This window comes from Pygocentrus nattereri, chromosome 3 (assembly GCF_015220715.1).
Source record: "Pygocentrus nattereri isolate fPygNat1 chromosome 3, fPygNat1.pri, whole genome shotgun sequence".
Classification (NCBI taxonomy): domain Eukaryota; kingdom Metazoa; phylum Chordata; class Actinopteri; order Characiformes; family Serrasalmidae; genus Pygocentrus; species Pygocentrus nattereri.
The window spans coordinates 44,837,003-44,852,177 of record NC_051213.1 but is presented as its reverse complement, the minus strand read 5'-3'; the positions used below and the strand labels follow the sequence as shown (position 1 = coordinate 44,852,177).

General features: G+C 38.9%; 1 protein-coding gene across 1 annotated transcript in view; it reads right to left on the bottom strand.

Moving 5' to 3' along the window:
* aqp10a (aquaporin 10a) overlaps positions 1-11,212 on the bottom strand; it is a 32,352-nt gene extending 21,140 nt beyond the window's left edge. The window contains exons 1-4 of the mRNA XM_017702109.2: positions 10,892-11,212; positions 3,707-3,833; positions 2,246-2,383; positions 511-629 (exon numbers count right to left, since the gene is read on the bottom strand). Of these exons, the coding sequence (XP_017557598.1) occupies positions 511-629; positions 2,246-2,383; positions 3,707-3,833; positions 10,892-11,002 (495 nt within the window). The 5' untranslated portion in view covers positions 11,003-11,212. The remainder of the gene's footprint in view (positions 1-510; positions 630-2,245; positions 2,384-3,706; positions 3,834-10,891) is intronic.
* Positions 11,213-15,175: the final 3,963 nt, after the last annotated feature.

Here is a 15,175-nt window from a genome sequence, read left to right as displayed (position 1 = left end):
ACAAAATTGAGTTTTTAGATTCATCACTATTTTACCGTCATCAAAGCTACAGATAAAAACTCATAAGGCACATGTCGGTTCACTGGTGACTTTGGACCTTATGGCTGTATTTGTGTTGTAGACATTGTAACCCCTCGTTCCATTCACCACCACTGTTAACAAATCTGAGTGAGTGAGTTTCTCCACAATTCACCATTTTACATCAGATCACTTTAACTGTTTACATGTCAACCACTGCATTCTGCAAAACCTTTTAAATGGCCCAAAACTGCTATAACATAAGAATAGCTCATCCAGTTTGCACTGAAGTCCCTGTAGTTACTGAATAATAAGCCTAATGTGTATTAAACCTGAGATTTTAAGGTGTTTTAGGTGAACAAATTTGCACAGTTTTCCCTTAAAACCAAGTGTACTTGGTCAGCAGGACATATTTGGTGTCTGGAGTTTTCTTCTTTAGTTTTGCACAGGAGCTACAGGGCTAATGTTCCTCTAGTTCGCTTGTTTACTGACCTGGTCAAAAATGTTGGTCTGCAGGGACACCCCTTCAGTGGGGTACGTGGCAAAGATGGAAGCAGTTTCGTTTGGGCCGAATACAGTCAGAACTCCACCGCCGTAGTTCATTATAGCGTCTAGAGCAGAGGATGAAGTCGAGATGATGAAAGTGAACTTATCTTTACTTTCAAACATTGTCTGATGGATATATCTGCTTTTTATACTGCATTAAAGACATATAATATGGTTCGGTCAGTTAGCTGGCTAGTTAAAGCTAGTACACTTTGTGCCACACAGTATGATAGTAATAAAAGTTTGAATTACAATATTAATAATTTTGGTTAATTTATTCAATAATTATTCAAATAAAATAAGGATAGGCTGAAGTATTGTAAAATAGACACAAAGGTATTTTAGAAGCATTAATATTAATTTTTTTGCAGCAACAAGTTGAATGATAAACAGTATACTGTAATTATTTATTTTCAGTCGTTTTTATTTTAGGTTCATCTGCAGCTCTGTTTACAGTTCTGAACACATTTAACATTTCTTAACATTTAAGTTTCCTACGTCTTATTTGAAACCTGTGCAGTTGCACACGACTATCTTATGAGACTAATTTTATGGATTTATCAGTGGTGCAGGCCTGAATGTTTGACTTCTACACCAGAATAGGTCTTTTGGACAGTGATTCAAAAATTTCTGTAGTAATTTTACACCTTGAAATGATGTTTCCCAACTTTTGATAGGTGATTTTAAACTATTGAAGAGTGATTCTGAAATTTTTTGAACAATGACTCTAAACTTTTAAACAGTCATTCCAAACATCTCAATAGTGATTTTCAAACTTTTGAATGGTGACTATGAACTTGAACTATGACTCTAAGCCATGGTGATTGTAAACTTTTGAACGGTGTTTCTGAACTTTTGAACAATTAATCTAATCTTTTGAATGCTGATTCTAGACTTTGAAACAATAATTGATTGTAAACTTTTGAACAGTGATTCCCAACATTTGAGTGGTGATTCTAAGCTTTTGAATGGGTACATTTATGTTTACATTTACATCTGTTGCATTTAGCACATGACCTTATTCAGAAAAGCACAAAAATGCTCTATTTCTGTTAGAGTAGTTACAGTGCAAAATACCCTACACTTTTGAAGTGATTCTAAACTTTTCTTTCAGAAGTGCTTCAAAACTTTTGAATGGTGATTGTAAACATCTGAAAGTTGATTCTAAGCATTTGAACTGTGATTCCAAAACTTCTGAATGGTGATTCTAAATTTTTGAACAGTGATTGTAAACTTTGATTGGAGATTATAAACTTTTGAACTGTGATTCTAAACTTTTGACCAATGATTAGAAACTTTTGATTGGTCACTCTAAATTTTTGAGCTGCGATTTTAAACTTTTTGAAGACTGATTATAAACTTTTGAATTGTGATTCTAAACTTTTAAACAATTCGCACAATTCGAATTCTCTGCTTTTGAATGCTGATTGTAAATGTTTGAAAAAATGATTTTAAACTTAAATGGTTAGTCAAAACTTTTAAAAGGTTATGTTAAAATTTTCAGCAATGATTTTAAACTTTAAAATCTGTAAACTCTTAAACTTTGAATGGCGAATTTAAACTTTTGAAAAGTGATTGAAAACGTTTGAATGTGATTCTGAACTTTTAAATATTAATACTAAACTTTAGAGTAGTAGTGTCTACTAATAGTATCTCTGTGATCTGCTCTCTGTGACCTCACCGTAGTACATGACAAAGACGACTGCGGAGGCCAGGTAGGCCCCAAGCACCTGAGACAGAGAGTAAGGCAGAAGCTTTTTCCAAGGAAGATCACCCAACACACAGAAGCTCAGAGACACTGCAGGGTTCAGATGAGCTCCTGAGAGAGAGCGAGAGAAGGCAGCAATACGATTAAACACATAAATGAACTTTCCAGATGAGGTAACAGGCTGCTGATAAGATCTCATTACACTTTGGCCTGTATTACTCTGGTATTAATACTAATATAATGATGCAGAGAGCGCTTAATGATATGATGATGATATATTGCCCTGATAACCATAGAGATTTATCATAATGTGTACTAATTAGTGATTATACAACATGACCTCTTCTTCTTCTTCTTCCATCTTGCCCTATCCACTGCCTCCTCTACTTTCACACCAACCATCTCCATGTCCACCTTCACTACATCCATAAACCTTCTCTGAGGTCTACCTCTTCTCCTTCTACCCGGCAGCTCCATCTCCAACATTCTTTGACCAATATATCCACTATTCCTCCTCAACACATGTCCAAACCATCTCAACCTGGCCTCTCTGGCTTTATCTCCAAACTGCTCCACCTTCACTGTCCCTCTGATCTGCTCATTTCTAATCTTGTCCATCCTCGTCACTCCCAACGAAAATCTCAGCATCTTCATCTCCGCCACCTCCAGCTCTGCCTCCTGTCTTTTAGACAGAGCCACAGTCTCCAAACCGTACATCATAGCAGGACGCACTGCTGTCTTGTAGACCTTCCCTTTCACTCTTGCTGCTATCCTTCTGTCACACATCAGCCCTGACATCCGTCTCCACCCACTCCATCCTGCCTGCACCCTCTTCTTCACCTCTTTTCTACACTGTCCATTGCTCTGGATAGTTGACCCAAGATATTTGAAGTCATCCACCTTTACGACCTCTACTCCTTGCATCTTCATCTTTCCACCTGCCTCCCTCTCATTCACACACATGTATTACATCTTGTCTCTACTGACCTTCATTCCTCTCCTCTCCAGTGCAAACCTCCACCTCTCCAGATTCTCTTCCACCTGCTCTCTACTCTCACCACAGATTACAATGTCATCTGCAAACATCATGGTCCATGGAGCCTCCTGCCTGACCTCATCTGTCAACCTTTCCATCACCATTGCAAACAAAAAGGGGCTCAAAGCTAATCCCTGATGTAACCCTACCTTCATTTTGAAACCATTTGTCACTCCAACTGCACACCTCACCACTGTCTCACTATGTGGTTTCAATGTGGACAATTAAATGTTTTAGTAAAAAATGCACTACTTTTTAAAGTGAAACCTTTCTACATTAAAATGACCTGCAGCTCCAAAATTATGCATTGTTCGTTCATTAAAATGCCAAAAATCTACTGCTATTCCTAAAATCTTGGATCTCACTGTTTTTTTTTTTTGTTGTTTTTTTTTTCTTACCCGACACTCCCATGCAGAGGTACATGGCGGACATGACCCCCACAGCGAAGCTCAGGTTAGCTGACAGGAACTGACCCTTCATATCACGCCCGGTCTTCACCTGCGCTGCCCCAGAACAGCCGAATAGCTGGAGAAGGGAGGCAAGATGTTTCACAGTCAAGCTAAACGTTAATGGCCATTTAATACCACATCCCTGCTGAAAAACCAGCCTGGTCAGTTCAGGCTAGTTAACTTGGTAGACGAGCTTGGCTGGTTGACCAGCACAAGGTATGCTTTTTTTATTTAGTTGGACCAGCATGATCAAACTAGTTGACCAGCATGACCAAGTTGGTCAACCAGCATGACAAGCATGAACGAGCTGGTTAACCCAAACGACCAAGCTAGCTGATCAGCATGGCCAAGTTGGTCAACCAGCATGACCAAACTAGTTGACTAGAATTACCAATTTGGTTAACTATGATGACTGGCATGGTCAACCTTTATAACCAGCATGACCAAGTTGGTCAACCTTTATAACCAGCATGACCAAGTTGGTCAACCTTTATAACCAGCATGACCAAGTTGGTTGACCAGCATGACCAAGTTACTTGATCAGCATGACCTAGCTGGTTGACGAGTTTGACCAGCATGACCCATCAAACTCAAAGAAAACCTACTCTATGCTGGTCAACCAGCTAAGTTGATCTACCAACCTAATCAGCTAGTTGACCAGCAAAGGGTATGTTTCTGTATAGTCCAACTGGATGTCCAGCTTGTCATCCAACTAAACCACTAAAGACCAGTTCAGACCATTTGAAACTAGCTACCAACAAAAGCTGGTTTTAGATGGATTTTTTTGCCATATATTAATGTCTGTTCATTCTCAACTGCACTGTAAAGAATTTCTGTAAATACTGAAATAGTGTTCTGTGTTCAAGCCGGTATGATACTCAAATGTGTGTTACAGTTTCACAGCATGGCATGTGGAAATTTGGGAAAACATTTTAAATACTGTATCTAACACCATATTGTATGACTACTGTAATATTACTGTTATAATGTTGTAATAACTGTTTCAAAATATACAGGTTTTCTGTAAAACTAGGAGGCAAAAGTAGTTTTCAGCAAAGAATCATCATCTCCCTGCAATTTAATTTTGTTTTCCATTATTTCAATGTAAAGAAGAGCTGGCTATGCTGCGGATCTTCGAACCAGAGCAAATACAAGTTTATAGAGGTACAGTTAGTTAGCACTAACCTAGCTAACTAACACTAGCTATCTGTCTAATAGCATGCTAGTTTACCTAGCACAACCTGCACTAACACAAAATCAAACATGGGATATTCCAGTGAGTTTGTGAACTTTTTTCATTATGTAGCAGAATTTCACGTATTAACTTTTTTCTTTCTAAAGTATCTAATGAGTAATGCTACAATGCTAACTTTGGCTCAGTAGCATTCAGTGTCATATTAGCACCAAGTGGCACATTCAGTTTCCCACTGGCTTTTGGAGATTGGAAGACATAACGTACGATTTTTACCTTGTGTACTGTAAATTTTCAGCGAAAATTTAAACTTAAAGCCTGTGAAGATTTTTAAAGGAGTCTCTTATCTTGTTAGCTTAAATAACTGCCTGTATATTTGGAAAAACAGAAATGAAACAGCAGATTCTTTCATTCGAATTTTTGACTCTGAAATGGACTGTTACACAGTGGAAAGTGTGTGATCTGACAAGTAACCTTTCAGACTGTTTATGGAAACAATCCATAAACCCGACTGTTAACAGCATAAAGTTCAAAAGCCAGGGTGGGTCACAATGTGGGAGTGTATTAGTGGGTAACTGGCACATTTGTGAAGGCATCATTAACACTGAAAGGCACATTTTGGAGCCACGCATGCTGCCTTCTAGTTGACATCTTTTTCAGGCACATTGATGTTTTTATTTTTTTAGCACGACAGTGCCAAGAAGCATTCTGCACGTGGCTGCATAATCAGACTGTGGGTCAAAGATAGTTTAAGAGGAGCCTGACCACTTCTGATTTCCCCTGTTGTATCAAAAACAGGACCACAAAATGCCAGAGGGGCACCCGAGTCCTCAATGAATGGAAGTAAATGGAGCTGAAAGGCTAAAAAATAAGATACAATAGTTTCTAATCACTTACCCAGAAGTTTCCTTTAGTTTTAGAAAGTATAAGGATGTATTTCACTAAAAAAGCAAAGAAAACATACCCATGTGTTTTTTTTTTCTAGAGCAAATGGGTTTTGGGCAGCAGGAAGCCAGCATTACTGCGACTAAGTGCTGATTGGCTGGCAAGCGGAGCAACTCATAGGTGGTTTGCGCTCACATCAGGACATGAGGTGCTGTTTTAAGCTCCTGTAAGTCAAGTTTAAAAGCTCTTAAAATTACATGTTTTATGCTATTCAGTGTTCAGGAAATGAATGTATTATTTTAGATTAAAATGTTTAAGCCTTTATAAACTATGATTTTGCTCCATCTTAACCCATCTTAACCCATTCATTTTGGTGTTAAACTAGCCTGTCTGCAGTTTAAATATCCCCGATGGCAAACTTGGTGCAGCGCTGCGCAACTGAAGACTTGAATAACAAAATTCTACTTTCAAAACTGGATTACTTAGTGGCTTGACGCCCCAAACAAAGTGTTGCTTGAAGAAAACGTGATGCAACCCAGGCATTACATTTGAAATTAGTATATATTGCCTAAAAGAAATAATATTCATACCTGCCCAACCCTTGGAATTCCCCCAAAAACAAAACATAAGATATACCCTAAAGTAACACAAAAGTGACTTCAAACTTGCATGCAGCAATGTGTGTGTCTGCCAATCAGATTGAAAACAGTCGGATTCCGGATTCAGACTGAGGTGTTTATTCTCAGTCTGTTCAACTGTCTGATGAAAATCTTCGTTTACATGCTCACTGCAAGTAATCCGATGCAAAAAGACGCGCGAGCAGCGCTGAGAGTAACGTTACCATGACAGCGAGCATCCCGTGAGGTCCAGCCGTGAACCGTATAAACCTTTCGCTGTGACCCGTACTTACACGTTCCGATTGGAGTGTAATCGGATTCAGACGTTTACACGGATATTATTCTTCTGTTTAACGGATTATTTAGAAGTTTACCCACCTCGTTCAATCGGACAGAAACTGTATTCCGAATGGCCTCAATCGGATTAGTCTATTCCGACTGAGCTGTTATTCGGATTATTAACGGATTATTAGGCCACGTGTGAACGTGGCTAGTTTACAGTGCTGTGGTCTGACACTACACGTCTTTAATGAAGTCCAGCTTTGTGTCATTTATTTTTGTTTACTGTGAAGTCCTACAGGCTGTGACTGAATACGACTTCAGCACAATTGAAGTTTTATTTGGTTTTTATTTTCTTTTGTTACACACATCTGAGCGGAGACTACATGTCTTATATTTGAGACTGCAGCTCCCTGATCTATTACAAATCCAGTTCTGTCTTTTGTAGGTTCAGTATTACTGCCTAGTATGTGAGCGAATAAAAGTCCCTTACAGTTTTCTGTTGTCCCAGCAGTTTTAAATATGAGTACATTTAGCATAAAATGTGTTCACCGTTTTAATTGTAATGTTTCACTTAAAAATCCTCATTTTCTATAACATTTACACAGATTTAAAAAAAATGCAATTAATCACGATTAACTGTATGAAATTCTGAGATTAATCGCAATTAATATTTTTAATGGTTTGACAGCCCTTATATATATATATATATATATACACACAGTGGAGGAAATAAGTATTTGATCCACCACTGATTTTGAAAGGTCATACTCTAACAAATAATTAAACAGTCTATGATTTTTATGGTAGCTTCATTTTAACAGTGAGAGATGGAATATCAAAAAGAAAATCTATAAAATTAAATAATAATTAATTAATAAATAAATAAATATTTGTATTTCATTGAGGGAAATAAGTATTTGATCTCCTAAAAACCATGACTAATGTTGGCTCCCACAGACCACTGATACACCCTAATCTCAGTGAAGTCGTTACCTGCATGAGAGACACCTGTCCCAAATTGTCACCTGTATAAAAGGCCACCTGCCAACAGACTCAATGACACTCCAACATCTCCACCATGGGCAAGATTAAAGAGCTGTCTAAAGATGTCAGGGACAAAATTGTTGACCTACACAAGGCTGGAATGGGCTACAAAGCCATAAGTAAGAAGCTGGATGAGAAGGTGACAACTGTTGGTGCAGTTATTCGGAAGTGGAAGAAGTACAACATTACTGTCAATCGACCTCGGCCTGGAGCTCCACGCAAGATATCACCTCGTGGAGTCTCATTGACCATGAGAAAGGTTAAAAATCAGCCAAGAACTACACGGGAGGAGCTGGTTAATGATCTCAAGGCAGCTGGGACCAGTCTCAAAAAAAAACATTGGTAATACACCGAGACGTAACGGTTTAAAATCCTGCAGTGCACGCAAGGTTCCTCTGCTCAAGAAGGCTCACGTCCAGGCCCGCCTCAAGTTTGCCAATGAACATATTAATGACTCCGAGAGAGACTGGGAGAAGGTGCTGTGGTCAGATGAGACCAAAATTGAGCTCTTTGGCCTCAACTCAACTCGACATGTTTGGAGGAAGAAAAATACAGAACACCATCCCCACCGTCAAGCATGGTGGTGGAAGTATTATGTTTTGGGGGTGTTTTTTTTCTAAGGGCACAGGCCAACTTCACCGCATCGACAGGAAGATGAACGAGGCCAAGTATCACAAAACCCTGGGTGACAACCTCCTTGCCTCCGCCAGGGCACCGAAAATGGGTCGTGGATGGGTCTTCCAGCACGGCAACGACCCAAAACATACAGCCAAGGAAACAAAGGAGTGGCTCCATAAGAAGCATATCAGGGTCATGGAATGGCCTAGCCAGTCTCCTGACCTCAATCCCATAGAAAATCTATGGAAAGAGCTGAAGCTTCGCGTTTCCAAATGCATGCCTGAAAACCAAAAGAATTTGGAGATGATCTGCAGAGAGGAGTGGGCCAAAATTACTCCTGAAGTGTGTGCAAACCTTATAAAAAACTACAAGAAACATCTGACTGCTGTGCAGTCAATCATTTAAGTATTAAATGATGTTTTACTAGGGCATCAAATACTTATTTCCTTTAATGGAATTCAAATGAATTTTTATTTCTCATTTCATGTCATTTTCTCAGTTTTTCTTTTGATATTCTATGTGTCACTGTTAAAACAAAGCTGGCATAAAATTATGAGACGTTTCATTTATTTTTATGTATTAAAACTTTTAAAGTCAGTGGGTGATATACACACACACTAACATCCAAAAAGTGATGATGGGTGCAATGCAGTTATATTAAGTGCATGCGTTCAGTATACAGTTGCCCAAGTTGCTGTCTCAGCACGATACTGTAGATAACTTGATCAAGTCATACACATGTATGCTTACAAATTTTGCCAACCTTAGAGGGTTTTTACTGTAACTAAACGCTGCTGTACCTACAAAAATAAAAACTTCAAGAATGTAGTCTGGAATGTAGCTTCAAAATCTGGTAAAAAGGCATATTTCCAGCCAAAGGTGCTGCAGTGTCAGAGTAGTTGTGTTTTCCTGTCATTATGGGGTAATTTCTGTTTCATAACCTCACAGTCATGTGAGGTTAATGATCCTCTGAACTCTGATTAGGATCATTTGCTAATCAGTGGGCTTCTATTGTGCACAGAGCCAAGGACATTATAGCAATATTCCCGAAGAACTCAGATTAGTTGATAATTATCAGAATTTTTTTTTTCTTTTCCAATTTTAATAACTTTTTTTCATGAAACGGAAACCCCTGAATAGTATTTAATCTTACATTTGTCATCAGTTGGCCAATGCAAACTCGAAATAGGGTATGAGTTGATGCTAAATAACCTGTTCAGAAATCTATAAACATTTAAAAAACAGTTATTTGCGATGGCTATTATTATTATTTACTATGTTTATTTTTTATCATTGCCGTAATTTCATTAAATGAAATTCTCACTATATTTGCAGATACTTTTGCTTGTTTCAAGCAAATTTCTTGAAAGAAGTATATGAGTGCATAGTGATCATTTCATTTAACAAAAACAAAAAGATGCATGTAGTTTGTAAACATTATTAAAGCTGCAAAACGTACCATTCACTCCTCGGTCCATACAGTCCACCCATGGAAATAATTTCGATATAAGACTATTTCACTTGTCATCATATCATCATGGTCAGCATATATTTTTCTGCACGGTTGTACCACTAGGGGGCCCAGAACTACGTCCAAGGACACCCAGGGGCCCCATTTTGGGCTAACCCATTTTGGTTTCATTGTTTTCTGGACAAAACCTTGTATCTCCTTTTTTTTTTTAGTTTTTGGCATAATTTGAAAATACCAGTTGCCCTTTATATTGTCTGTAAATTTCATGAAGAATGGACCAAAAGAAACAGCCAAAATTACTTGGAAAAAATTCTGGTTCCATTGACTTATATTATAAGTAAAGAAGGTTTTTTTCCTTCTTCTGTAAAGTTACCATTTTAGAGATAAGGGTTTTCTTCCAACAATATATGTGTGTATATGCATATATACATTATATAATATGTATATATATATATATATATATATACATACACATATATATTATATAAAATTATAACTTTATGGGAGAAGCAAAAAACATAATTTACTTTTAATGTAAGTCAATGGAGCCAGAATATATATAATATTATATTAATATTTAAGTTTGTTTCCTGTACAGGATATGGTCACTTATTTGTACTTGCATGTAATTTGACTCAGGGTGTTAAAAGCTTTGCACAAGACATTCTAAAGAAAAACTTGTATCACCAAAGCAGTAACTTTCCAGGAGAAGGCAAAAACCTTCTGAACTTTTAATGTAAGCCAATGCAGCCAATGCAACAGTTTAATATTTTTAGGCCATTTCTGTTGGTCTACTTATCATGAAAGTTGTATTCAATGTAAAGGACAGCCAGAATGATCAATTTATGTCAAAAAAAAAACAAAACAAAATTGGACATACGAAGTTTTGTCCTGATGGAGACTACAGTCTAAGAAGCTGCTGATTATATTACTTATAATTTACCCAGCATTACTTGCATTTTGATGGAAGCGTGTTATGATTCATTTCTTTTGAAAAATTTCAGAAGAATTGCATAAAACCTCACCAGAAGAACAAAGGTTCCAATGATCTCGCCCAGACATTGCCTGGCCAACTCGTTCTTTATCTTCATCCTCATCATGAGCTTCTTAGCATGGGTCATCATGCCGTTCTTCATGTCTGCGACTGTACCTGCTGGATTTGATCTTCTGAAATGCTCCGAGACCACTCACTCTGCAGCTTCTAGCAAACTGCAGCTTGACCACTGGCATGCTCTGATATTCATTACACTTTGGCCTCATTTGTATTCTCTATATTAAATCATTAATACTCATTACAGAGAGAGAGAGAGAGAGAGGAAGAGTGGACTGAGACGGAGATGATGAGCATCTGCCCTGATAACCAAACTGTTCTGTAATCACCTGTATTAGTGATTAGCCTCCGTAAAACAGTTCAGAGGACATTACCCTGTCATATAGTTATTTATTAATTATCTTTATGATGAGGTTAGGCTGGCTCTGGAGGAATCCACAGGCCATAAAACAGACAGATAGCAAACATTCCATGTGCTGCTCATTACGTAAAGTGCAATTCTGTGTGGAAAACCCCTGTTTAAATTAGAAGAACTCTCCTACCAGAACTCTCAGAGAGCTCTTAGACGATAGAAGATATTTTGAGATGCTTGGTTGCTGAGAACACCAAAAAGTTATTAAATTCTAAATAATGTACTGTGTTTATATAATCACAATCATTTCTTGGTAAATTCTCTGCCTGAAATTCGTTTCAGTTTTCAAATGAGGCATTCTGGATTTTCGTTTTATCAGAACTAAAAGATCTAAAATGGGGGAAATTTCACCTCCGCATTTAACCCATCTGTGAAGTGAAACACCACATACACACTAGTGAGCACACACACACTAGGGGATAGTGAGCACACTTGCCCGGAGCGGTGGGCAGCCCTATCCATGGCGCCCAGGGAGCAATTGGGGGTTAGGTGTCTTGCTCAAGGACACCTCAGTCATGGACTGTCAGTGCTGGGGATCGAACCGGCGACCTTCCGGTCACAGAGCCAGTTCCCTGACCTCCAGCCCACGACAGCCCCAAGTTTGCACGGTTTTGAAATTTTGTTAACAATATAGACCCCAAACCTTTACGATGTGATTCCAAACTTGTGAACATTAGTGTATACCTTCTATCTCCAAAGCAGGGACATTATAAAAGAGGAGGAAGCACGTTTTTGATGTATGCTAACTTGTAACAGGAGTAAAATAATGTAATTTTAACATAACGTGATTTTATTGAAAGTCACTTTGGACCATGTCTGTAGGGCCATTCATCATGAAATGTTCACACAATGCAAAAGAGCAGCTGAGGTTTTCAAACGTTTTGCTCCAGGTTGGGCTAAGCCAGCTTGGGGAAAGTTAGCCAGCTGGCTAGCAAGTGCCAAGTTACCTACCTAGCTATAGTGTTGCTGAGGTAACTCGTATGTTAGGTAAAAGTTTGTTTTTTCAGTGAAATCATTATGTTGGATAAAATGACCTTTTTTGTGTTAGCTAGCCAACTTTATGCCTTTTATTTCAAAGGGCAACTGGGGTTTTTAAATGTTTTGCTCCAGACTGGCCAAGGCCTCAGCTCTGGTGGAAAAAACCCCAGCTTGTTAGGTACATTAGGTACACGTTAGGTACAGTTTTGCTCTATTAGAGAAGGTATGCTTGTTATGTTGGATAAAATGACCTTTTTTTGTGTTAGCTAGCCAACATTATCTCTTATTTTAAAGGGCAGCTGGGGTTGTGCTAAGCCTCACCTCCCGTGGAAAAAAACTCAGCTTGGGGGAAAGTTAGCCAGCTGGCTAGCAAGCTCCAAGTTACCTAGCAAACTTTAGTGTTGCTGAGGTAACTCATATTAGTGTTAGGTAAAAGTTTGTTCTTTCAGTGAAATCATTATGTTGGATAAAATGACCTTTTTTCTGTTAGCTAGCTAAAATATGTCTTTTATTTTCAAGGGCAGCTCTGATTTCCAAATGTTGTGCTCCAGGTTGTTAACTTTAGCCAGCTGGCTAGCAAGCTTGAAGTTACCAAGCAAACTATAGTGTTTGGTGGGGTAACTCATATTAATGTTAGGTACACTTTTGCTCTATTAGAGAAGGTATGCTTGTTATGTTGGATAAAATGACCTTTATTGTGTTAGCTAGCCAACATTATCTCTTTTATTTTAAAGGGCAGCTGGGGTTCTCAAATGTTTTGCTCCAGGTTGGGCTAAGCCTCACCTCCAGTGGAAAAAACCCAGCTTGGGGGAAAGTTAGCCAGCTGGCTAGCAAACTCCAAGTTACCGAGCAAACTGTAGTGCTGGTGAGGTAACTCATTTTAACAATAGATGAATGTTTGCTCTGTGAGAGAAGTCATGCTGCTTCTGTTGACCTTTTTCTGATTTAGCTAGCCAACCTTAACTCTTGTATTTTGATGGTATGCAGTTGTACAGTTATGAAAATTCCAGTATCTACGACAAATGGCAGTTTAATAATGCTACAGATGTGATTGTAGCATGAGGAGTCTTGCTCAAGAACTCTTCTTGATGTCGTGTGGGAAAGTCCTGTCTGCTGTGGAGGGCGATGGCATTAGCTGCTAAGCTACACCAAGCGCTAACTGCTTTAGTCGAGCTAATGTGGTCGAAGAAGTAATGAACTACAATCCAACCTTTAATTTGAAGGAGCAGTTTATGCTAGCTACCTGAGGAACCTTACCCCAACCCCCACCTTAACTGTTTTATGGGTCAAACAGTAATGTGAATTAGCTAGTGGGCTAACATTCAAGGTGGGGCTTCTTCTCCCCAAGCTGAGGCTTTCCTCAGCCTGGGGTTTGATCTGCTGGGCTGCAGCTGGACACTACTAGGGTTTTTGGACCAACTGAAGGAATCTCTTTTGGTGTTCCAGTACAGTAGAATCCATGACAAGGTGACTTTAAACTTTATATGTTTTTTTTTTTCCTTTGTCATGAAAAATAGGCCTAACATTAAACTCATTACCTTTGCTTAAACATTAAAACACATGAATAGGATTAGTTAAAGCTACGACTTTGCTCACACCGGCAAAATCAGATATGTTTCTTGTGTATGACTTGTTAGACCTACTGTTCAGATTTACAAGTGACAAAATCTGATTTGTATGGGCAGACAGTAGTCACATTCGCATGCATATATATCCACATTGGTTGGACGCTTGTATGCATATGGTGGCGCCAAAACCCAGCAAATCTTAACACAATAACTAGCTAATAGAACAATCATGCTGCATTTCACAGCAGTGCTTCACTAGAACATGAACAGACAGAGTAAGTTGACCATCTGAACAGAACGCTAACAAGATCTAGGCTTCGGTGATATACTTAAACTTTAAGTTCAGATCTTTTAATGAAGCAGTCACTGTAAACTACAACATATGTGCTGCCTAAATGGCTGTTCTTGAAAGCTTTAAGCTGTATGCGAGTGTAAACGCACCCAAGACACAATTAACGCAGACCTGATTACTGAAACCACTTCAGCAGGTGGTCTGAGATGCATTTGAGCCACATGTTAAAGCAGTGAGAACTCAGGAACATTCAATAGCCAAAGCGCCTCCCGGTACAACCGAAGCTCCCTCCCCACATCCCTGGGCACATGATTAGTGTCTACAGGGAAGATAATCGCAGAGGACGCACATGGTTGGGGTCCAGATGAAACAAAATGCTTAATAATGATATGGACAGATACTACTGTGCAAAACAAGCTGCTGACAAAGAGGCTGAACAGATTGGTAATCAGTTGGATTAGCAACGGATTTGCATCATTTCATCCCACGCAGCAATCAGCTGTCAGTCCGACTAACTCGACACACATTTGACTACCAAGCGTAAATGCATGTGGCTAAAATCTTATCAGGGTACAATCCAGATTCAGTCAAATCCCTAGTCAAATGAAGTGATCAGGTGTAAACGAGGTCTGACTGAACCACATATCCAGAAAACTGTTTCGAATCAGATTTCTGGAGTCTGATTGCGAAACACCAGATTTAAGTAGCTTTTTTGTCATTCAGAGGGCAGAAAATCTGCCCTGCTCAAACCGGATGTGCCGAAAAAAATAGCATTTGAGCTGCCTGTCTGAACAAGGCCTAACTTCCCTCACAGCGGGAGGTCATGAGTTCAATCCGCTGCGATGCCACAGCCATCCGTAGCAAAGCATAATTGTCTTTACTCTCTCTGTGTGAATAGGATGGTCCCCCCATCGTCTTCAATGCGCATGCAGTTGTTCAATGATGTTGCATTTGTGGCGGTTTGAAAAGATGAGTTGGAGGAAGCACAGCTGTCTTTCACGGGTCCTT